The sequence below is a fragment of the Camelus dromedarius genome, chromosome 15 (assembly GCF_036321535.1).
Source record: "Camelus dromedarius isolate mCamDro1 chromosome 15, mCamDro1.pat, whole genome shotgun sequence".
Taxonomy (NCBI): domain Eukaryota; kingdom Metazoa; phylum Chordata; class Mammalia; order Artiodactyla; family Camelidae; genus Camelus; species Camelus dromedarius.
This window is the reverse complement of record NC_087450.1, coordinates 46,006,804-46,031,263: the sequence shown is the minus strand read 5'-3', so window position 1 is coordinate 46,031,263 and position 24,460 is coordinate 46,006,804. Positions and strand designations below refer to the sequence as shown.

At 40.0% G+C, this 24,460-nt stretch overlaps 1 protein-coding gene across 7 annotated transcripts in view; it reads left to right on the top strand.

The window, feature by feature from the left end:
• Positions 1-9,830: 9,830 nt before the first annotated feature.
• The window catches only part of SELENOI (selenoprotein I), a 36,955-nt gene continuing 22,325 nt past the window's right edge, over positions 9,831-24,460 (top strand). For 4 of the 7 annotated variants that reach the window (XM_010991207.3, XM_064494672.1, XM_064494676.1 and 1 more), the window contains exons 1-2: positions 9,831-10,015; positions 24,287-24,355. In XM_010991207.3, coding sequence (XP_010989509.1) covers positions 9,959-10,015; positions 24,287-24,355 — 126 coding nt within the window. In that variant the 5' untranslated portion in view covers positions 9,831-9,958. The remainder of the gene's footprint in view (positions 10,016-24,286; positions 24,356-24,460) is intronic. The other 3 variants (XM_064494674.1, XM_031466716.2, XM_010991208.3) reach the window with 2 other exon arrangements.

Genomic DNA, 24,460 nt, shown 5'->3' with positions numbered 1-24,460 from the left:
TGCTAGGTAGAGGGATGAGGGACCAGTCCTGGTCTTGACTGTTAATAGAGCATTTGATTCATCCTTATGCTTTTTCTGCTAAAAAAATATGTATTGGACGCAATATATAGCATGTCTTTTAAAACACACAGATGCCTCTCCTTTTTTCCTTCCAATTTGAATCATTTAAATATTTAAAGACAAAAAGTGAGCACTGACTTTTTTTCTATTATTTTTTCCTATTTGTTTTTTTTTAAACACACACACACACAGATCTAACAGCCAAAATGCACATGAGAAATGATCTCCTGCTCTGTCCCCCCATAGTCCCATCGGTGCCTGATGCTGCTGTGGGCCCTCCCTCCTCTCCAACGCACAGAGGAATTCACAGTGGCTGCTTTACATTACAGCTGTAACGCATTTGGTCTGTTTTGTAATGTGTGCATGTCTCGCCCCAGCATCTCCATTCTAAAATAAAAACCAGTCATTGAGGGCAGGGTACATCCCTCCCATTAGTACCAGCTCCTACCCTACAATGGGACTGTGAGGGGGATCTTCCGGTTAGCACTTCAGAGAAGCAGGCAGTTGGCCAGAGCTGGAGTAAAGGTCTGCATTGCTGCACTCTGGTGATAACGAAGTGAGGATGGAAGACACAGGTCAGGACAGCGTGGAGGGCACAGATGACACTGGGACTTGCTTTGTGAGATAAAGTAGGGCAGTCTCCTCATCAGATTTAGATCAATCATGGTGTCACAATTTTAAAATAAAAATAAAAGTAATCCAAATAGTCAGCAATTCAAACACTACTGAATTTCAAATGTTTCCCAAGTCACCTCAAGTATCGCAGGAGCAATCTGGAGCTTTCCAGGAAGGGAGGGTAGAGTCCCTGCATTCCTCCCTGAAGCCCTGCCCTGTGGGGCCCTGGAAGGACCTGCCACTGCTGCACGGCAGCTCTTCAGTCTGGAAGACAGCGGGAAGAGGCAGGGGCAGGAAGGAAGTGGCCTCAACCCACAAGGCTGCTCTGGAAAACCGGCACATAACAGTGTGAACCACAAGGAGGGAGAGGTGAAAAGCGGTTCCTGCCTTGGACCGGAGCCTCTCAGGGAACATCTCTGTCAGACTCCACAATCTCCCTGCCGTGGTCACACCCAGCTCCTGTCTCCCCCTGGTCCAGCTCCTCATCTTCTCAGTCACCTTTCCAGAGCAGTCCCTCCCCAGGGAGGGGTCAGCGGCGGTGGCCACCTCAGGGACTCCAGCCACGGATGCTTTCTCTTATGAGAAAATTATTTCTTCTGACTCACACCTAGGCTTTATTTCTAAAAGAAAATTCTTTACTTCTAGCACTTTAAAAAATTTAAAGGGCTGTGCCTGTACAAAGATAGGATTAAAAAAAAATACCTCTAAAAAGTGCTTTATCCTACTTAATTCTCCCTTTGGTTTTTACCTATTTTCTTATTTACAAGGCTCATTCCTTGGTAGTACTTTGGGCTCTAGAGTCCATTTAAATGCCTTCACTCTTTACTTCAAATTTCCCTAGAGAAGCTGTTATTTCACTTTCAGCTGATTACCGACCTTCTGCTTTCAAGAGGGAATTGCTGGCAGCTACCTCAAAAGCTTGCTTCTCAAATTATCTCTTTAGCCTTTCCCTTGCCTATTCTCATGCCAAACTAGAAAGAGAAATCCAATATGAGTAATTTGCTGAGGCTCACATCAAATCCTTATGATCACCTCCAATAAAATAGAGATTATCCTTAACTACCACGCTATTAACACAATGACCTCTCCCCTCTACTTTATATAATTATAGAAATTTATAGTTTTATACTATATTTTAGAACTTTATAGTTATACTATTTTATCTTTGTACAATTTGCTATAATGTTCTAGCAGGAATGCCTGTAAAAGTACTAAATTTTAAACAACTTCACCTAAAATGATAAAAAGCCCCATTAAACTAAAATACCCAATTCATGATATTCCTCTGTCTTTCCCATGGTTATTAATACACTTTTGGTTGTAAGAAGTTTGTATGTGTTATTTTGTGCTTTTCTTTTTAACGTAACACAAAATAATCCACTTTGCCTTTTTTTATTGAGCTAAAATTCGCTTAGCATAAAATTCACCATTCTAAAGGGTACATTTCCTTGGTTTTTAGTATATTCACAATATCGTGCAACTGTTGTCACTATCTAGTTCAGAACATTCTCATCACCCCAGAAAGAAACCCCATACCTGTTAGTACCTATTCCCAATCCTCCTCATCCTTATCTCCTGGCAACCACTAATTTATTTTCTATTTGTATAGATTTGCCCATTCTAGACATTTCATATAAATGAAATTATACAATATATGGCCTTTTGTGTTTGGCTTCTTTCACTTAGTATAATGTTTTTAGGGTTCATCCACATTGTAGCATGTATCAGCCCTTCACCCCTTTTTATGGGGGAATAATATTCCATTGTAGGTGTATACATATTTTGTTTATCTGTTCATCAGTTGATGGACCTTTGGGTTGTTTCCATTTTATGGCTATTATGAATAATGCTGCTATGAACATTCATGTACAAATTTTAGGGTATATACCTAGAAATGGAATTGCTGGATCATATGCTAACTCTATGTTTAACTTCTGGGAGACCTGTCAAACATTTTTCCACAGAAGCTGCACCATTTTACAATCCCTCCTGCAATGCATAAAGATTCTAATTTCTTCTCATCTTTGCCAACACTTGTTATTTTCTGGAGTTTCCCCCCATGTTTTATGCACCCACTCATTTATCTTTTTAATGACTGTATATTTTTATCTCGTTGATTTACCATGGTTTATAGTTTGGGTTCTTATTTCATTGGGAATGTTGATTGCATGCATTTTCCCTCTGTAATTATAAATATGGCTTCTTATAAATCTTTGCAACAAGATTCTTTGTTTTTGGATTATTTCCTGGAAATATATTCTTCCAAAGTGGGATTACTATGTCACTGAATATGAAGAGTTTTACAGCATTTGTTGCTGCCAGCACGGAATAGTCCTTTATTTCATCGTATCAATTTAACTCAACAAAAGCTTACTGAGGGCTTATTGAGTATGAGGCATTATGCTAGGTTCAGGAGTATACAGATGCGGTCATTACCACCAACCACTTACAGTCCAGTAAGACAGATAAGAACATAGATAATTCCATAACATATGATTATGAAGGGAGAAGTATGCACAGGATGCTGTAGAAACACAGAGGAAAAGAACTGCCTAGTAAGGGCAGGTGGTAAAGAAACTTAAGATGAATCTTGAAGAATCAGAGGGAGTTAGCCAGACAGGAACAAAGGACTAGAAGCTTCAAAAAGTACAGCCTGAAGTGATTGAGGATTTATGAATAATCCTATTCCTGGGAGATCAAGTGTGTGTGTGTTGGGAAGAGGGGTCAGGGTCAGAAAGAGAAGAATAAGGACAAGAGTAACTCAATCAAAGGAGGAGGGTATTGCAAGGGAATAACAGTAGGCAGTTTATAAGCTGATAAAAAGTCAAATAATAAGCTCTGTCCATTTGATTTGGGAACAAAGTGGAGGAGCCCGGAAGCAGCCATTTCAGTGGGGCTGGTGGGACTGGAAACCAGACTGGAGTGGGCTGAGGAGTAAGTGGAGGTTTGGAAGTAAGGGACAGCTTAGGTTGACTAAACAAAGCCTTGTGATAAGAAGTTCTACTGATTTGATTTCTTTTTGCCATTGTTTTTCTGAATACCTTAAAATAATTCAAGTCTAATTCAGTGATTTCCAAATCTCTTCCTAATGAAACTTACTGTCTTGTCTTTTAGCAGCTAATCTGGATTGGTAGATTGTTCGCAAAGATGGTTGCAGTAATTCCTCCCATCCTTCTGTGCAGGCCCCATGGCCAAGTAACTTTGCCATTCCATCCTTTAAGAGGTGGAATCTGTTTCCCTTCCCATGAATCTGGGCTGGACTTGTGATTTTTGCTTTGCCTGGTAGCATGAGACAGAAGTAACACTGAGTGACATCTGAGCTTCAGCCTTGAAAGGCCTTGTAGCTTCTACTTATGCCCTCTTAGAATAGTAAGACCAACAAGACCAGCAGAACTGCTCAGCTAGGCCCAGCCCAAATTGCTGACCCACAAAATTATGAGTAAATAAAATGGTTATTAATTTAGGCTATTAAGTTTTGAGTGATTTGTTATGTGGCAATAAATCACTTTGACATCTGCTCAAGTTTTTGAAAGTGTGTTCTCTTGTAGCTTATGCCTGCTGATACAGCATTTCGTTATGAAAGTCTAAGTCTCATTAGTCTACTCAGAGAGTTGTTTCTGTACCCTCCCTTCTAGATTATTCATCAAAATATTAAGTCAATCTCTGTGAGATCTCAAAGTGTTTACTTAGTTTTCTTTTGATCCCAACCATTTGTTTCTTGTCTTTAAGTTAATTCTCTACCTAAGACAAAATATCTCACACTTGAACAGTGAATTTTTTAAAAAGGAGAGGAGGGGTTAGGGGAGGAAGGTCAAAAGAGCGCATCTATGAAGAGCCAGGGCATTGGATAAGGCTGGTTATTCACAGAATGGAGTAATAACTATTCCTTGCCTGAGGTCCAAATGCTGTCCAACTTTGTATCTCCAAGGTCTGTCATGGTATCTGGATTTGGTGTACAGTTACTGTTCAATAAGGATACATGAAGAGATAATGACGCTGCTACTTTTACACATTGTTTCATATTTGTATGTCTTGTTTTCTAACTTCTGCTAGAGTTGGTCAAGCAGCCTGCATAGCGTTGGGCATATGAGGAAAGAACTCAGAGTCTTACTTAGTAGATATCTATGTTGGCAATTATTGCCTGAACCCCTGCCCCAGGTTTTTGAGGATTCTTACAGGATAATGGATCATGGCAAACTTTCCTTGCTTCTCTTAAACTCTTCAGGGTTTTTTTTTTTTTTTTTTTGCTAGTACTTTTCTCTTCCACCAACACTAAATAACCATCAGTCTCAGCTCCAATGATCTCAAAGTTTTATGAAGACAAAAATGATCCCTACTCAAAAACGGAGTCCCTTGCATGGCTATATAAAATTGGAGGAAGGAAGGAAGGAAGGAAGGAAGGAAGGAAGGAAGGAAGGAAGGAAGGAAGGAAGGAAGGAAGGAAGGAAATTACATTTGGTTATATTTGCAGACCTGACATTAGATGAGGCAAACAGGAATAAGGAGACAGGCATGATAGGGGTGATGCCTCTATGGCTACCCACCTGAATGATTTGTACTTGGTTTACCTAGAGTTCTGCTTCCATTTTAGTGTAGTACTAATGGGAAGAAGGATGTGTATTTAAGAGAGGTATCAATTCTCTCTCTGCTCAGAAGATTCAGAGGTTGAGTCACTATCAGAACTTCAAAGAATGCTGACAATAAGACTTTGTGCAGTGTAAAACTTTGCAGAGATCAGTTTTTAAAAATAAGCCTCCTTTTATTTAACATTCACACTCATGAATAATGGATATAAAAGAGAAATAATCACTCATTTTCAAAACAAGAATGGCAAGTATATATAGGGTTTGGATTTTATTCTTACATCATATCACACCCGGCCTCTAGGTCCCTCCGAACCTTTACACTGCTTCTCTTGGTTTTGAATGACTATTGACAGCATTGATTTGGTGTTCAAAGGTGAAGAGCACAAAAATGACCAGAAAACCATTGACAGGCTGGTGGGATTATAACACCCTTCTCCACTGACGTGGGAAGAAGGTACAAAGCAGCATTAGTTTATGCTGCATCTCAGTACACTGCGCAGCCCTTTTTCGTGATAAAGAGTTTGATTGATGACCCACTCAAATAGAGTTCTCTATACATTCCTATCTAGTAGAACTATGTTTGAAAAATGTAAAATACAGCAAAAATTGGGCAGACAAAACCCAACCTAAGGTTTACTCCAGTCAGGGAATTTTGTTTTTAAGAAACAATAAACAAGAAGGGAGGGTATAGCTCAAGTGGTAGAGCCCATGGTTAGCATGCATGAGGTTCTAAGTTCAATCTCCAGTACTTCCTCAAAAAATAAATAAATTAATTAAATAAACAAACAAACAAACAAACAAACCTAATTCCGCCCCCCCAAATAATATCAATAAATAAAAATTAAAAAAATAAACAACTTAATGACTGTTCAGTTCTTTCCTACTTTTTTTCCTCTCAGACTTGACTAAAAACTTCTGAATTTTCTTTTTTCTCTCTTGCTTCCTTTCTTCCTTTTTCTTCCTTCCTTCCTTTTCTTTCTTTTCTTTCTCTTTCTTTCTTTCTTTCTTTCTTTCTTTCTTTCTTTCTTTCTTTCTTTCTTTCTTTCTTTCTTTCTTTCTTTCTTTCCTTCTTTCTTTCTTTTCTTCCTTCCTTTCTTTTTCTTTCTAAAATCTTACCATGGTAACTTGTAGAAGCATGGTCAACTAAAAGTTTGATGACTTGTGCTCTTATTCTGGTTTTACCATAAACATTTGGGCAAGATATGTAATTTTGTTGTTCTGTTCTGTACAATTAGAACAGCTACCCAGCCATGGTGCAGAGTTGTTAGGATGATCTAGTGAGATGTCAAATTGCTTTGGGAATCAGAGTTTATGAGTGTAAGGCATTGTTATTATTCAAAAGTAAAAGCCCAATCAGTATCTTTTTACAAGCTTCCTAAGGAAACCTTGTCCATTTTTATGACTTTAATAACTTATATTGGAGTTATTAACTATATTTGTCCTTAACTTACTCCCAATTTTCTAGATATCTCCATTTATCCAATATTCTTTCACTTCAGATGAACAGGAATTCTAGGAATTAAAACTTTTCTTCCCTAGGTTATATTACAAAGGTGATAAGACTGTTTCTAACACAAACGTCTTTTATGATTATCATTCTGGAAGGCCAAAAGCCTGATACTGAGTGTATGAGATATAGAAGAGAAGCTTCAACGGATGAGGAAGCAAACCAGGAAAGCAAGGCAATAATAAACCATGCTCAGTATTGTGGTGCTGAAGGAAAAGACAGCATAGGACATAGAAGGGAACAGCCGGGCCAAGATGAAGTGGCCCCTGACAGCTCTGGGCTATCCTGGGCTTGAATGCGCGCTGGAATGGAATTCAAGAAAGAGGCAACAGGAAGGTGATTCACTCGCAAAGGCAAATTTGCTTACTTGACAATTTTCCCTTTCCAGGTGAGAGTGTCTGGTAAAACTCACCTAGGTCTAGGATTCATGGAGTTTTGGAAAAATAATATATTTGTATGGGCTTAATTTAACAGGCTTACACCATATCACTTCATATGCTTTATGTAACAAGGCAGGACAAGAATTACGATCACTTTACAGATCAGTTGATTTAATCCTAGAGAAGTTAAATGATACAGTTCAATTACATTTCAGATATGAATAGGATCTTAGAGATTAGTCTAACGTTCATTAAAAAAAAGAGAGAGAACAAGGTTAGGTAAAGTGAGTTGTCTAGGATCACACAGCCAGTACGTGGCAGATATCAAAGTATAAACAATGTTCTATGTTGTTTCAATTTAGAAATTCTCATAGATAAATAACAAGTTCATACCTTATAGCACAGAGAACTACATTCAATATCTTATAGTAACTTATGGTGAAAAGAATATGAAAATGAATAGATGTATGTTCAAGTATGACTGAAGCATTATGCTATACACCAGAAATTGACACATTGTAAACGACTACACTGCAATAAATATGTATATATAGAAATTCTCAGACTGACTCATAATTGATTCAAACTTGTTAAAATCTTCCGCAGAAGAGAGGAAGCAAACTGTGACTGCTTTCACAAAATTAAAAGATGCTCTTTTAAAAATACTCCTTTTGAAAAAAAATTCCTTTTGAAGAAAATATCAGAGAGGCAGAAAAAAATTTTACAAAATCAGAAATGCAATTCTGAGTTTGCGTACATTTGAAGTGATTAACACTAAGTGCAGTTTATGAACTATCATTAGGCTGTACTCTAGTCACATTTTATGGCTTGTCACTATTAACTAAACATCTTTTACAAGTATGAAGTTTGTATTTCAGATGGGTAAGCACGGGTCTTATATTTAAAATCATTTGGTAAGAGGTTTTTTTCTCTTAATAGCAGTTAGAAGAAACATATAACAGGAAATCTATAGTGTATTACTTGGAAGAATAGCCTCAGTCTAATTAACAGATTATCTAAAACTCTATTTAGCATAAAGATGTATCAATTTGGTTTTCTTATCGGATTTAAATACAGTACCTGCACAAAGGAAATAATTTTATGTCCAAGGAGGTGGTTTCATAGTTTTCCTTTCATTAAAGCCAACTTCCTACTTAAAAGGAGATTCACATTTCCAATGCACTTCACAACATATCAGAGATTTTTGCTCTTTCATTCAACAAAATGTACTGATCACATACTGTTTGCAAGCTGCTGGGCTACAGGACATGAGGAAAATCAAGAGGTTTAAATACCATCTTCCCCTTAGGCAAATGAGGGAAACTGACACCCAAGTTTATTGATCATCTACCATGCACCAATTATGATGGCAGGTTCTTACCTTGTAAGAACCTTAAACTTCATTATTATTTTTTTAAATAATAGAAATTTATTTTTCACAGTTCTGGATGTTGGAAAGTCCAAGATCATGGTGCTGTCTTATCTGCTGTCTGGTCATGAATCTTAAGCTTTTCCAGGGGAGATAAGATATACACAGAAATATACACTTGACATAAAGCATCCCCAGAAAATGTCTGTTGAATAAATGAATGTAAGGAATCTCAAAATAACTGCCCTTGTTGCAGAGTCCCAGAGAGATTCAGAGGCTCCCTTAGGTGGTGGCTTTTGATACTGAAGGCCTCATTTCATGTTAGGTTGACCATTTTCGAGCTGTGTAATTAAAGATCCTGGGCAGGTTAGGTAATCTGAATTTTGACTTCCTGATCTGCTAAGTGGGGAAAATGCCTTCCATCTCACAGTGTTGTTATGGGGGGTTGGCGATAAGTTAAGTTCCCCATATAGAAGGCGTTCAAAAAATGGTAGCAACTATTATTATTATGCTGATACACACTAGCCATTGATTTAGTGTTCTTTCTACATTTGGCTCCAGTTATGTAAACGCACTTCCTGCAAAAGCATTTAAGGAACCCTAAAGACTCAGATCAGCTTTTTTATCTGCTCCGGAGACACTGTCAATCTTCACTGGGAACAAAGTGACAGAGCAGACAGAGCGTGGCGAGGCGGTCCAAGGTTCATAAACAACGGACCCAAAGGCTTTGTCTCCAATGTTATTTCACGCCCCTTTATTAACTGCAAAAAGCCTCTCACCGAGCCTTCAGCTGGCTTCTCTATGGCAAATCACGTTCACTAAGCTACTGCGTGCAGCGCATGGTGCCAGTTGGCGAAGCGGGCTAGATACAGACTCTGTTTCTGCTTTTACGTCAAGGCTTGAGAGAACTAAGCCCTCTTCCCTGAGGCACTGCTGAACTGGTTCGCACGCAATCACCTACCTCCCAAGACTAAAAAGGTGTCCCCAAATCTCTACCCAGGCGCAGATGCCACATAATCGACGCCACTCCCCAGGGACGAAGAGCAAGGCCTCCTGGGAAACTGACCTTTCACCTCCCCTCTTGCCTTACCTCAACTCACCAATTTTGACGCTAGCGAATGAAGTGACCAGGAGACCTGGAAGGCGGGACTTAGTGGTTCCCCATCCACGCTGATTGGACTGCGACGGCGCGAAGGGACCGCGTGAGCGGGCTAGCGCCCCTCCCTCGGTGGGCGGGGAGAAGTGGGGGCTGCGCTTGCGCGCTGGGGAGGCGGCGGAAGTGGCCCTGGCGGCTACGCTTGCGCGGTGGGCGGAGCCCGGCTCCTCCAGCTCCTTTGCCAGCCCAGGTCCGCCCAGCCTTACCCAGCCGGTGTGGAGCTCGTGTTTCCCCACCTCGTCGCGGAGAGTCGCTGCCGAGTGGGCGCTCGGTGTTCGGGTCGTCATGGCTGGTTACGAATACGTGAGCCCGGAGCAGCTGGCTGGCTTTGATAAGTACAAGGTAATGCGGGTCCCGCGGACGCCCCTCTCCTCGCTGGTTCCCGGCCTCTCCTAGGCGCCTAAGGGGCCGGCGCCGTCTGTGTCACCTTGTGCCGCGTGGCTCCGGCGGGCTGGCGGCAGTTTCTCTGGAGGTCCTGCCGAGTGCTGGGGCTTTGGGGTCGGGGTGCGTGCGAGCACCCTAGGCCCGCCGCTCCGACTCGGCACCCTCCCGGGGAATTGCCTTTTCCTTGGGAAACTCCTCCACGAGAGGAGTCTTCGCTTCTTTACTTCGTTATTATTAATATTTTTAGCCCCCTGAGAGGTGATGCAGTTCCGTTCAGTGGTGTCTTAATTGTCTTCATTTTAATGAAGTTGCCGTCCGGCTCTCTTGCACGCAACTTCAGAGATGGAGAGGCTCATTTGGCAGATGAGGCCCGGGGAGCGGGGAGTGACTACTGGGGCCGTACTGCTGATGCGCTCGCTTCCACTCCCAGTGAAGAGGCGCCTGGGCAGCGGGAGAAGTAAATGTGCACAGGCAGGAACTGGAGCTGTGTAGTGGAAAGAGCGCGGGCTTTGGAAAACATGTAAACTTGATACCAAACCTGATACCAAAATCAAATTTCTTTATTTGGCTTTGGGCCAAATTATAGTCTACACTGTGCCAAAGGACTGTGAGAATTGGAGAAGCGCCTAGTAGGTAGTGGGCCTTCAGTAAATCCTGGTTGTTAACTTCCCATCAAGTACTGTTCTCCACTGCTCCCTCCTCAGTGAATGACTCCACTGTCCATCCAGTCAGTTGTCCAAGCCTGAAATCCGGGCAGTAACCTTTCCGCCTTTGTTACCAGTGTTACTTTCACTACTGATTCCTCTACCGCACCCACCAGCCAGTGAATCACCAGGTCCTGTGTGTCCCGTCATTTTTAGCCTGAACTAGAAAGGTACTTCCGCTCTCCCCACATATAATTTATTCTTTTAATTTTAGAATAGTTCTGGAATATTTCGGAATAGATTTACAGAAAATTATAAAGATGCAGTCAGAGTTCCCATATACTCCACACCCAGTTTCCCTGTTATTGACATCTTACATTTGTATGGTATGTTTGTCACAATTAATGAAGCAACATTTACACATTATTATTAACTGAAGTCCATACTTTATTCAGATTTCCTTAGTTTTCACCTAATGTTCTTCTTCTATTCTAGGCTCTTGTCCAGGATACCACATCACATTTAGTTGTCATGTCTCCATAGGCTACTATTGGCTATGACCACTTCTCAGACTTTTCTTGTTTTTGATAACCTTGATAATTTTGAGTTCCAGTCAGATATTTTGTGGAATGTTCATCAATTGGATTTGTCTGATGTTCTTCTTATGGTTAGACAAGGATTATGGGTTTTGGGGAGGAAGACCACAGAGAAGTGTCTCTCTCATTGCATCATATGAAGAGTACATTCTGTCAGCAGACTTACTACTGTTAATATTGACTTTGATCACCTCCCTGTGTTTGTCAGGATAGTTACTCTCTGGAAGAAAGTCACTATGCACAGCCCTCACTTAGGGAGTGGAGAGTTATGCTTCACCTTCTTGAGGGCAGAGTAGCAACATAATTTATTGGGACTTCTGCCTGGAGGATTTGTCTTTTCTTCCCCATGTATATTAATTCAGTCATTTATCTATATCAGTATGGCTTCATGGACATTTACTTTACACTTTGGGTTATAATCCAATACTACTTTATTTGGTTGCTCACCCACATCCACTTTTGCCCTTCTGTCCTTTCTCTATGCTTCATAGTGATCTTTTTTTAAAAATGTGCATCTGGTCATGTCACTCGTTTGCTTAAAATTTTCCACTGTCTTCCCACTGCTCTTGGAATCAAGTCCAAATATCCACAGCATGATTAGCATGGCTCTGAATGGTCTGCCCTCGTCTGTGTCCTCAGCTTCATATCTTGCTACTCACTGTCTACCCCTCCCAGCATTAAGAGTCATCTTCCCCATCTACTTTTTTTCGATCCTTTAGATCTTGCTCCAGGGAGGAAGTGTTCAAATAGTATTGTTACATCTGCCAGGAATGTAGCTCCTCTCATTTATGTTCCTCTTCACATCTTAAATGTTACTTTCTCAGAGAAGCATTCCCTAAGTACCCCTTTCGCCTTAAGTGTGCTCTCATAGCACCTCTGCTTCTTCATGGAATTAGTTCTTTAGGTGTCTCCCCATGAGAATGTAATCCTCGAGTGGTTAGACTTGTCTTACAGACCACCATGGCCTGAGCACAGGGCTGTTGTGATTAGGCTTCCAGCAAACATTTGTGGAACGAATGAATAACTGAGAAAAATCGTAATGAATCTTGTCAAACTGGAATTGGGATAACCATAAGGAACCTTAGAAGATCATATAGTATATTCCTCTGCTTTCAAGCAATATTGTGCCGTACCATTGCGAACTGAGGTGCTGACTGGTCTTAAAATTTTAAGTGGAAATTTAACCCAGTCCAGGGCTATTCAACTTTCACTAATGAAGTTTATTAACCCAGATACCTCTTGTTTTCCCTTAAGCTCTACCCTCTTTCTGTTGTCTCTTCTGCACTGTAAATATTGACGTACAAAACTTTTTCCTTACTAGGCTGTGGCTTTTTGGTGAGTGCCAGGAGAATAGCTGTTTAATTGGCAGCAGAGTCTGTAATACAGAATCTACTTTTTTTAAAAATAAGCAGTCTTCCCTCGATTTAAATTTCCAACTAGATGGATGTCCTAAATTACGGGAAATTAATAGTGTGATTTTTCCGTTCCTGTCTTTTTCCCTTTTCCGTTATCTGACTCACTTCCTGAATCTGACAGCAGATTTCCTATCATTCTGGAAAACAAAGGTCAATTTAGCAAGCGTCCAGTGTTCACTAAAATATAGTTTGTTGATGTTATTTTAGTTATAATGAGGCTTCTTTTAAACAAGTGGTGGAAGCGGGGCACAGGTTTTTATAACCTAAACTTCTTCCAGCAGAAGGTTCTTTACTCAGTACTGTGTTCGTATTAGAAAATATGAATCCAAAGGTGCCCAAAGGAAAAATCTGTGTGGTCAGTATTACTGGAATGTGAATTGTACCAAGAAACCTTTTCTTCCTGAAGATCATACATTCCCATTGCGTGGACTTTGACAGGGAGTGCTTTATAAATGCTTATTGAATTAAAACAGCGTCTGAGGAAGATCATTCCATAAATAAAGACCCAAAACACTTGAAAGAGATTTTTATTCTCTGATGTGACCCTATATTCTACAGCAAAGAGATATAGAGAAAAGATTGTACTAAAAAAGTAGCTGGTGGGAAAATTACTTTTGAGCCAGTTTAATTTCTTCATCTTCCCTGGAGGTAAATCTGAGAGCTACAGTTGGAAACCTGGCAGTTATTCAGAGTAACTCCTGAAAGGCGTGTACACGCAGAGTAGTAATTAGGTTTCTGTAGTAAGAAACTGAAAGACAGTTGATTTTCAGTGCAGAAGAAAGCATGGGGTGGATTCTGTGTTATATGCTCTCTTAACGCTTGGGTTCTTCGTTGCCTTACCCCAGTCTTTTTAAAGAGCTGAATAATTAGTTGTGTCTGCCTTCTCTGTTAGGATATGAGCTCTGGGAGAGAAGCAAAGCCTGTAGCTCTCTTATTCAATGTGACCAAGGTCTAGCACATGAACAGAGTAGGCATTTGACAAACATTTATTGAAGGAATGAAAGTTTAAAAGAAAATAAACCATTTTGGAAGTGTGGTAAAACGGAGCTGTGCATCTCCTGGACGCTTTTTGTATTTTGAATGTGAAGATGTCAGGGGTTTAGCCACCATTGTTCTCTGTTGCTTTTTAATGTACCTTCAGACAATTATGTTGAGGAATTTCACTCTCTTGAGCCTCATCATTCCTTCTCTCTTCCTATACTGCCTTTTTATTTTAGAGGAGGTTCTGGAGATTGAACCCAGGACCTTGTGCATGATAAGCATGTGCTCTAGCCCTTTGAGCTATACCCTCCCCTCATCCTTCAAGCTATCCCTACCCGCCATTAGGTATTGTGGTTACCTAATCTGACCTAAGGAAGACTTAGTTTTAACTGATAGTGTAGCAGCTAATTTCAAATTGTAACATTTCACTTAAGAGAGGAGGTGTTCTGTGAAATATCTTCTTGGTTTCAAGAATACAATTTTATGATAAGTTGGTTTCTGCTATTATGGTAGTTAAGTAACTTGGCTGTCGACAATAGCCAATTGATTACAGGAATTGTGACTTCGGGTAGGAAAGAGAGGCAGTGTACATCTTGATGGTAATGCTGACTGGTTAACACCCTTGATTTTGTTTATTCAGTCAGCCTTTACTGAGGGCCCACTCTGCGTCAGTCATGGCATTGGGGCTGCAAAATTAAGCTAGGCTAGAATTCCTGCCTTCAAGGAACTCAGTTCGGTGGTATATGGACAAGGAAATAAACAGATATGAATAATTAATAAATGCAGTTAGGTAAGTGCTGGGTGCTGTGGGAGAGGGAATCAACTCCAGGGAGTGAGGATACAGCTGAGAAAGACTTTAGAGAGAGGATGGAGGGGAAGGGGGAGCTCAGTCTAGAGGAGGAAGCTGAGTAGGCCCCTGTTCTTACCAGGTGATGAGGGGAGTAAAAGCATCCCTGAATAAGAGAGCAGTGGGGTGAGTGCAGAGGCGTGGAGGCCAGAGAGTACTTTCTGAGACCCATGAGATTTAGATGTTTGGGCTTAGTGGTGGAGTGTCAAGAGGTGAGACTGGAGAGGGAGGTGGGGCCCTGTCAGAAGGGGATGATTGATGTAAAGGAATTTAGGATTTTACCCTGTAGATCATTGTTTCTGTGGCCCAGGGACCATCGGCATTAGAATCACCTGGGGACAGTGTTTAGCCTACTTCTAGATGCACTTTAGGGGATTCAGATTGAATAAATTGCTGTTATCTTCATGTTAAACAAATACTTTAGGTGCTTCTTGGGTACCTTGTAAGGCTATTGGTTTTGGGGAGCCACTTAAGAATTTTAAACAGGATCGGATTATCAGTTTTTTGGGGGGGAAGCAGAGGTAATTAGGTTTATTTATTTATTTGCTTTTTATGTTGGTACTGGGGATTGAACCCAGGACCTTGTGCAAGCTAAGCACACACTTTAATACTGAGCTATACCCTCCCTTCAGGATCAGATTTTAATTTTAGGAAGCTTACCCTGTCAGCTAGAAAATGAATGGATGGTGGTAGAGGTAGGGGTGATCTAGAGACCTTTTAGGATCCTCCTGCATAAAACTGGGTCAGAAATGAGGAAGGCTTGAATCAAAGCAGTGAGGATAAAAGGGGAGTGGGGCTTCTAAAGATGGAGGTCAAACTGCTTAATCTGCCCACTGAACTTGGCCAGCAGATACGTTTAATCTGGCCCACACCGACTTTGTTTCAAAAATTAGTATTTTCCCCATAAAAGCCCAGATTTCTGGGTTCTCTTGAAAAACCAAAATAGTGGATGACACAGGCCCTGAACTTCCTCCTGACAAGAAGCTCCTGAAGCTGAGTAGTGCTTGCTGTCTTTGAAAAGGGCGTTTGCTCTTGTGCACCATTTCTCTACCAGTCCCCGTGCTCCATGCAGGCCTGCTTTGTTGAGTTTATTTGCCTCATCCCTGTGGACATTTGAGATTGTGATCCTTGATTTAAGATCTGAAATTGACAGAACATGGTAACTGATTAGCTGGAAGTAGCAGGAGAGGAGTTTGGGATGACTCAGGCTCTGGTAGGATGACTAAGTAGATAGTGATGGCAGTCACTGAGGTAGGCATTGTGTGAGGCATTACCTCTAGAAAGGTACCCTTGGTAATAACGGCACCTAACATTTGTTGAGTCTAAGATTTAATCTTGATATTTCAGTGAGGGCGTATTGTTAATATCTCACGAGTAACCTAACTCCTAAGAGATTGATCCTTACAGAACAGAAGTAAAAAATATAATTTAAATGATAAATGGTGCTGAATCTGGCAGGTTAACGGTCACCTTTGCACAGGGAACTTCTCTTGGATGAGACCATGTGGAGGCATAGTTTGTGGACTTGGAATTAAAACAAAGAAAACTTCATGTTCTAGAGAAATATCTTCTGAGGATGACCTGTCCTTCATTAGAGGAATGTTTCTGCAGTGATTTCGAAGATTGGAACACTTTCCTCAGGAGTCACAGTGGAAACATGAAAAATTCCTGATCTTTTGATTTTCACTTATTATGACTGCAAGCTGACTGCAATATAGTATGTCATTTATGGCATTACTTGGACCTGTTACAGTTAATTCAAGCGTAACTTACCTTTAGTTGTGCCTTGGTCTCCTTGAGCAGATATGGGGAACTGGCCTCTCCCTCCTGCACATACATTAGTAAGGCTTGAATAGTATTTCAGTCGTCTTAGATATAGATTTACAAATGTCTCATAGAAAGAATAATTTTTGCAGTTGGCAGAGACAGAGGAATCTTTCAGAAGGAGAGAAAGAAGAATGGATGGGAAACTTCTGCAGAGTGAGAGAGAGATTAAGTGGTAGGTAGAAGGTTATTCCATTTTTAGGTGCTATTTGGAAGAAACATCTTGAATCTGCTTTTTAACTACTTTCTGAAATATCAGTTCACTGACGATGGCTTGTTTTTCTAACTGCTGTAATGCTTAAATGTCAAGAAGTTCTCTGCCGAATAAAAATTTGCCTGGTGCATAAGGGAGAGTGGGGAAAGATGTTTCCATCAGAGACTGATGGGAACCTAGGTACTGAGACTGGGAAGACCGTGGTAAATTAGAGGCACAAGGAAGTGGCAGGTGTGTGAGGGAGCAGGCGAGCCTGGTGAGCTTAGTGAAGAAAAGTTGTGATGGCAAGAGCAGTGTCATCATAAATGCTGAAATGATAATGACCACAGACAGTTATATAGCATTCACTGGCATTACCTTACATATATTATCTCATTTAATTACATATATTATCTCATTTGTACTTCTGTACTTACGAACATTAAGTGGCATGTAACATATACCCACATACTCATGCCCCAGGAGGTTATGTCAAGAGAAAGTATATTTTAGGAAAGGAAGAATAAGTAAATATTTTCAAATACCACTCTTCTATTTAAGAACCTTTAAGATTTAAGAATTTAAGAAACACATGCAGTACCTGCCATGTGTTTATCATGTGTTTGATATCTAGATTCCTCAGCAAGGATTTCAGGTTCCTTCACTGAATGACCCCTCCTTTTTCCTTACCTTCTCATCTCTTGTTGGAGTTTATTATAGATTGTTTAAGTCTAGCAAGCAAACCTGTTCATCATCATGATTTGCTGCTTCTTGTCTCGCTGCTCTGGCTCTTCTCTATCTTTTCTCACCATCTTCTCCTCTCTGACTTGTTAGCAGATATAAATGACAATATTCACTGAAATGGGATCTCACTGCCCACTGACATTACCATAGAATGTCTCTCAAGGCAGTGGCATCTGTCACCTGGGCTGTATTCTGTTGGTTAGAAGCAAGTCACAGGTTCCACCCTCAAGGGAGCTAATGAACCATCAAGAGGAGGGTATTGACTATACAAAGGCTTGACTCATTGGGGATTATCGTAGGCTGTGTCCGCCACAAATCGAAAGCAGAAAAATGTGTATTGCAGGATATTATGGGAATAACAATTTCAGTATATTGGATCTAGGTAGCTCATGATTTTATTTGAGCCAGGAGAGGGTAGTAACTTAAAAACAAAGTGATCCATTTCACAGAAATGTTCTGAGATGACTCATAAAGGATTTACAGTGTAGACCTTTCTGTTTATTAGCTGTTAATCCTTGAATTTTACAGTTTTTTAATCTGTTAAAACAGGGAGGAGTAATCTACCTTATCTTACAGTATCAAATAAGAGGACAGATGATAATTGTACTTTGGAAACTGTATAACATACAAACATAGGCATGGTATTTTTAATTAGGGAAGAGTAAGAGCAACTTCCCCTTGTGAAGTTCAAAGTTGCTGTGGACTAGTTTCTTGGGGAAAATGGTTTCTCTCATCACCGATGGAGTCACTCTCTACTGCTACTTAATAAGCATGCAGAGTAGTTCATGCATTTATTCATTCATATGTGCAAAGATTCACATATGTTTGTTGAGCTCCTACTATGTGCCAGATACAGAAAGGATCAGATTGGGAAACTTTCTCCATTCTTTTAATTGTTTCTTTATATGCCATTGCTCAGTGAGTCCCACATTTGTATGTGAAGGTAGCTCTATTGACTACCCTGATATTTGTTGAGTGAATAAGAATTTTTTTAAATTAAAAAAATTTTTAAATTATTTTTTGGGGACAGGTAATTAGGTTTTTATTTGCTTTTTTTTTTTTAATGGAGGTACTGGGGATTGAACTTAGGACCTCACGCATGCTATGCGTGCACTCTACTACTGAGCTGCATCCTCCCCCAATAAGAATTGTAAATAATTGGGATCTTTTGTTTTATGTTTGTGCTCAAGTGATTGACTGGGAGGCTTGGAATGCCATTGCTAAAGAACTCTATTCCAGGAGTGGTAGAACACATGTTGGCCACAAGGGATTCTGCCTCTGTAAAGACTCATAGCTAAACATGATGAAATCATGAGACCTGTCAGCAAGGGGCTGACCTCCATACCGTACTAATACCATACTAGACACCAAGCTTCCTTTTGCAGGTGGGGAGAGTTGATATTTTTCTTCTCTCTCCTGAGTTCTTAAGAAAGGTTGACAATGTGTTTCTTTCACTTAAGAGATACCTGGAAAGTCAGTATGAGCAATAAATAATCTCATACAATGAACCCAGTTGTGAATTAAAATTGGTTCTTTGTGACTATCCTTGCTTTTTTATTCCTAAAAGCATGGGTGATTTAGAACTCAAGTATTTGGGGAATAATTTTTTAAAAACTCAAATATCATTTTGAGTTGGCTTACATCTGAAATGATAGGTGCAGTTTATGAACTATTATTACCTTGTACTGAATCCATACTGTATGGATTTCCACGGTTAATTAAAATATGTTTTATAAGTATAAAATTTATATTTCAAATGGGTAAAGACAGGCATTGTATTAAAAATCATTTGACAGAGACCTATCCTTAGGTTGATTATAAGACAAAGCAAGAGCAATCTGCTTCTGATGATAGATGGTAGAGTATTACCATGTGTATTAGCATTAGGACAGTAGCCTCAGTCTAATTAATAAGTGGTCCAAAGCTCTGTATTTAGTGCAAGGGTGTGTCAGTTCAGTTTTCTTATCTGGATATGGAAGGGATTTAAACTATAGTACCTGTATGAAGGAAATATTTTCAGGTCCAAGGAAGTGGTTTCATAGTTTTTCCTTTTGTTAGAGCCAGTTTCCTCCTTAAATAAGAGGAAGCTCACATTTCTAATGTGCTTCTCAAAAATGGGCTCTTTATAGCATATTTTAGTAGTAATTTAGAGTCACTGTACTGCTGCTAGCCTAATCCATAATCTTCTCTTGCCTGGTGTACTGTAACAGTCTTGTAACTGTTTTGCACTTTTGCCCTCCTCCAGTCCATTTTCTACACTGTAGACAAAGTGATCCTCTAAAAATATAAATCAGGACTTACGTTGGGCTTATAATAAAATCCAGCTCGCTGTGGTCCTTTTGGGTGGTGTCCACCCATGTCTACAATCTCATTTCATACCACTCTTCCTTGCTCACTAAGCTATAGCTATATTAGCCTCCTCTGCTTTGTGGTCTTTGCACATTTTGTCCTCTGCTTGGAGGGTATCTTGGCATGTACTCCCCCCACCCAACACCTATACAGCACACACACACGTACACACACGCATACTGCCACACATATATTCTTTATTTTCTGTCTTCTTTTTAGATATAAATTATAAACACACAAATCTTAAGTATATAATTTAATGCATTTTTGCTTATGTGTATACCTATGTAATGAGCATGCAGATCATGATACAGAATTATACCTAGCACCACAGAAGGCTTCTATTTAGCCCTCTCACTAAACTGCTATTATGACCTCTTTTTGCCGTAAGTTAATTTTGTCTGTTTTTGAGCTTCATGTGAATGTAACTTATAACAGCATGTTCTCTTTAGTGTCTTGCTTCTTTGACTCACTGTTCTGTCTCATACGTTCTTTACCTGTCTTGCCATCTTCTGGGATGTAGCTTAAGTTCCCCTCCTCAGAGAAACTTTCTCTGACCACCCTGACTCAGGCCCTCTTGTACAACAATGTTTATTGCCTTCACAGTGTTTATCACAGCTTGTGATTATGACTTGTTTTCTTGCTCACCATCTGGACTGCAGACTTGGTGAACACAGGAAGCATTTTGGTCTTGTTCACCATTTTCTTTCTAGTGGTCTAGCACCGTTCTTGGTACAGTCATAGGCACTCAGTCATAAATATTTGTTGACTTAATGAATGAATGAAGAATGAATTCTGCTTTATTTCCTGACTTGTACTGAAGTTAAAAAAAAAAGTCTTGAAACTTTCTAATATTTGGAAAAACATCTAAGGTAATTCTGAATTTCACTAAGACTTTATGAAAATTTTTTCTTGTGGGCAAGATAGACTAATCGCCATAGATGACAGTACAAAATTCCATGAGGGAAATGTTTAGACGTTCTACCTTGATCAGCATTTTTGCAGAGACGTAGGTGAAAGCATTGTAGCGTGACAGCTTTACTTGCTGTGAGTTTGGGGGGCATAGCTGGTACCTTGGATAACTAAGTCTGACCCTGAGGAGAAGGATGAGTGGGCTTTAGCAAGATGAAATGTTAAAATGGTAAAGGTCGGGTCTTACACTTAGGTTCCAACAGTCAGCCTCGTGTTAGCGCAGAGAAAGGTGGCTTACCAGTCTGTATAAGAAAGACCTGAGGGGTTCAGCTGACTGAAGGTATGTGTAAGTCTGCAGTGAGACTTTATTGCCGCAGGAAATTAATACCATGTTAAACATCAGTTAAGAAGGGAGTTGTTGAGGAAGAAGGGCTTCTAGTCAGGATCTCCTTTGTACTCATGCACCACTTGAAATGTTCCTTTTGCCCTGGATCACACTTTTGTATTGATTTAACAACTTGGATTGTCCGGGGCACTGGCTGTCAAACTAAAGCCCCAGGCACCTGTTTTGTGAGTAAAGTTTTATTGGAACACAGCATGCCTGTTTGTTTCCCTGTTTCCTGTGACTGCTTTCCTGTTTCAGTGGCAGTGTTGAGTGTTTGTTACAGAGACCATATGGCCTGCAAAGCCTAAAATATTTACTGTCTGGCCTTTTCCAGAAAAAGCTTTCCAGCCTCTGGTCTAGAGAACTAGACCTAGATGATGAAGGAGACCGAAACTATGGCAAAGGATGAGCAGCAGAAGGAACGTGAGATTTTAACCAGGTGAAGAGAAGATGTAGGTGTGACAGGGAAAACCATCTTCAAATATTTGAAGCATTATTGTTTGGAAGAAAAATTGGACCCTTGTCTGGTTAGTTTTGTAAGGCATATTAAAAACAGGATAGAAAACAAGGGGTGGGAGGATTTTGTTAGTGTATAGAAAAGTTGTTTTAACACTGGAGTGGGCTATTTCTAGAAGTAATGAGTTTTTTGGTAACCAGAGGCATTTAAAAGAGGCCAGATGACTGTTTTACCTGTTCCCATAGATGACAGTCAGGCACATGAGAACTTGACGTCCCCTGAACTCCTGTGGTTCTGAGATTTTGCCTTAGAATGATTCTCAAACTTAGGCTGTGGTTCTCAAGCCTTTCTCCAGGGTACTAGCTTGGTCTGGCCCTACAGACTGAAGATCAGGCAAGTCCAGCAGGCCTTAACAGTGGATTATCCACCTGGTTCAGATATTCTGGTATACACCAAAACATCTTTCAATAGAAAATAAAAATATACTTAACAGGCATTAACTAAATCTAGTTGAGCACCTTTTAAAGTTTACATTTTACTTATTTTTTTCATGCATGTGGAAGGTTTGACTCATTCTTCTTTCCTCCTATTGATTCACAAGACAGTTTCAAGTTTCTTTGTTTATCACCAAGTGATATGTGACCTTCAAAAATACTCAAGTGTGTAAGGCTAGAGCACAGAGTGTTCTTCAGGTTTATTGTTTGCTGCCCGCGGTAATCTCATATTAAATTTTCTTGCTGTACTTGAGCTCACCAGCTGTTTTTATTAAATGCGAAAAATCCAGCTAGGCAAACTGACCTTCTTATATTGTTCTATATTCTTTTCATATTTCTGCTGGTCTCCTGAAGTAGAGATTTAGAATTTAAACTTAAGAATTTAAAAGCAGAGCTTTTCAAATCAAAATACTGTGAGTTAAGGACCTTCTCTTAGGTCAAAGTTCGAAGTATGGATAGCTGCTGAATGAGACTCATTCAGCAAACATTTCAATTAAGAGCACTGTACTTTGTACATCGTATTAACTATTCGTGTGATGTTGTAAACCGTTTTGTTCTGATTTGGACTTCTTATAACTTTTGAGCTTTGCAGTAGATAGTGGACTTGAAATGTGTGTTTTCCAGCTTATTGGACCTGCTGGCTACATCATGTGGGTCTGGGTGCAGACTTCGGTGAAGTGGAGGAGGCCAGGGCCCTCCCGCCTTGTCACTGGCAGCTTCTGGGGGTTCATATTGGTTGCATGTCCTCGGTTCTGAAAACTTAAATTCAGGCAGTCCTGTCAGTGGGGACTCCTTCATCCTGCAGAGGTGCAGATGTAGTGGTAGCTATTGTGTGGCATCGCGTTGTAGGCTGTAGAGAACCATAGAATCAGAAGTTGATTTTAGAGAGCAGCCGTGCACATTGAAGTAGGCTCGTGCTGAGAGCCTCACTCTGGCCAGCGGAGGCAGAGGGTGTTCTCCTTCACCGTGTTCTTCCCACTGTCTGTCCCGCATCTTCTGTCCACGCTATCCCATTTCAGTCAGCGTGGGGTGGAGACATGGAGGCACTCAGACATGGAGTCTGTTGAATAAACATTTGACTTACTAGTTAACTTTCTTTGCTAGAGTATTTTAAACTGTTACTATTTATTTACTTTTTTGCTCCATCACACTTTCAAGTCTTCAAGGGGAGGGTATAGTCAGGGGGGAGGGTAGAGCTCATGCTTAGCATGAATGAGGTAGTGGGTTCAATCCCCAGTACCTTTGTTACAGATAAATAAACACCTAATTACTGCCCCACCATTTTTTTTTTTTTTAAATTAAGTCTTCAAACACGTTGGGAAATATTTCCTGCATACTCCTAAAGCATTCAGGAAGAAATTTTTATCTTTAATGATTATTTTTTAAAAAATTAGATACTCAAATGTTTACTTCTTATGTATATACTAAACATAAATAGAAAACAAAGTTGCAACATTTTTCAGGCATTTGACTACTGTGACATTGGTTAAATGTCAGCTTGTTGAATTGGTAATTTTTCCACTCCCTGAGGTGGAGAATTGTCCCTTACCAATTTTGTATCCTTTCCTCCCCACACCTAGTGGACTGCTTCCTACATGCCAGGGACTCCAGTGTGTGTGTGTCTGGGGAATAAGTCATCAACTCGAAGTTTTACATAATTATATACTGATATTTTGTTAGAATATCCTTTGAATTTTACCTTTGAACAGTTGGGGAATACATCTGAATACCTAACCTGTTGTTGTCTTCCTTTGCTTATTTAAGTAATCCGTTTTCCTTCTGTAAATGGATCTGTCATGCTTTGGTGGTCAAAACGCATTTACTGATATCTAATACTTACATAACACTTACTGTGGGCTAGGTCCTGCTGGAAGTGCTGCCTGTGTATTATTAGTTTATCTAATCCTTATGACAGTCCTTTGAGGTAAAGGCTCTGATCCTCATTTTACAAATGAAGAAACTAAGACAGGTTAAGTAACTTGCCCAAGATTGCATGGCCAGTATGTGCATTAGTAATGGTATCAAGGGTAAAACAGCTAGACTCTTACTAGTTGAGAGGGATGAAGGAAATTGAGGTCATTGTGTGAATGCACACAGTGTGCTTATTACTGATCTGCTTATAGTAGATGAGCACTTGTAAGCAATATAAAATTTTGTGCTGAAACTGTAATATTACAAAAGTTGATGTGAATAAAAAAAATCTGGCTGTGCTTGTCTGTCTTTGCCTCATTCATGTTGTTCTTCCAGTTCTGTTACTCAGATGAGGACATCATAAATAGATATGTTCTCCAGGTTATTTTTCTAGTATTAATTTTCATTTGAGAAATATCGTTCTACTTGCTAGGATGCAAGGATTAACTCTGAGTATCTTCTTTCATTTCTTAACAGTACAGTGCTCTGGATACCAATCCACTCTCTCTGTATATCATGCATCCATTTTGGAACACTGTAGTAAAGGTAAGAATATTAATAAGCATGCACTTATGTTTTAGTAAGTTTGAAATATTTTAAACTGTTTTACGGAATATTACAAGGCAGCTGTCAGTGCAGTAAGACATTTAG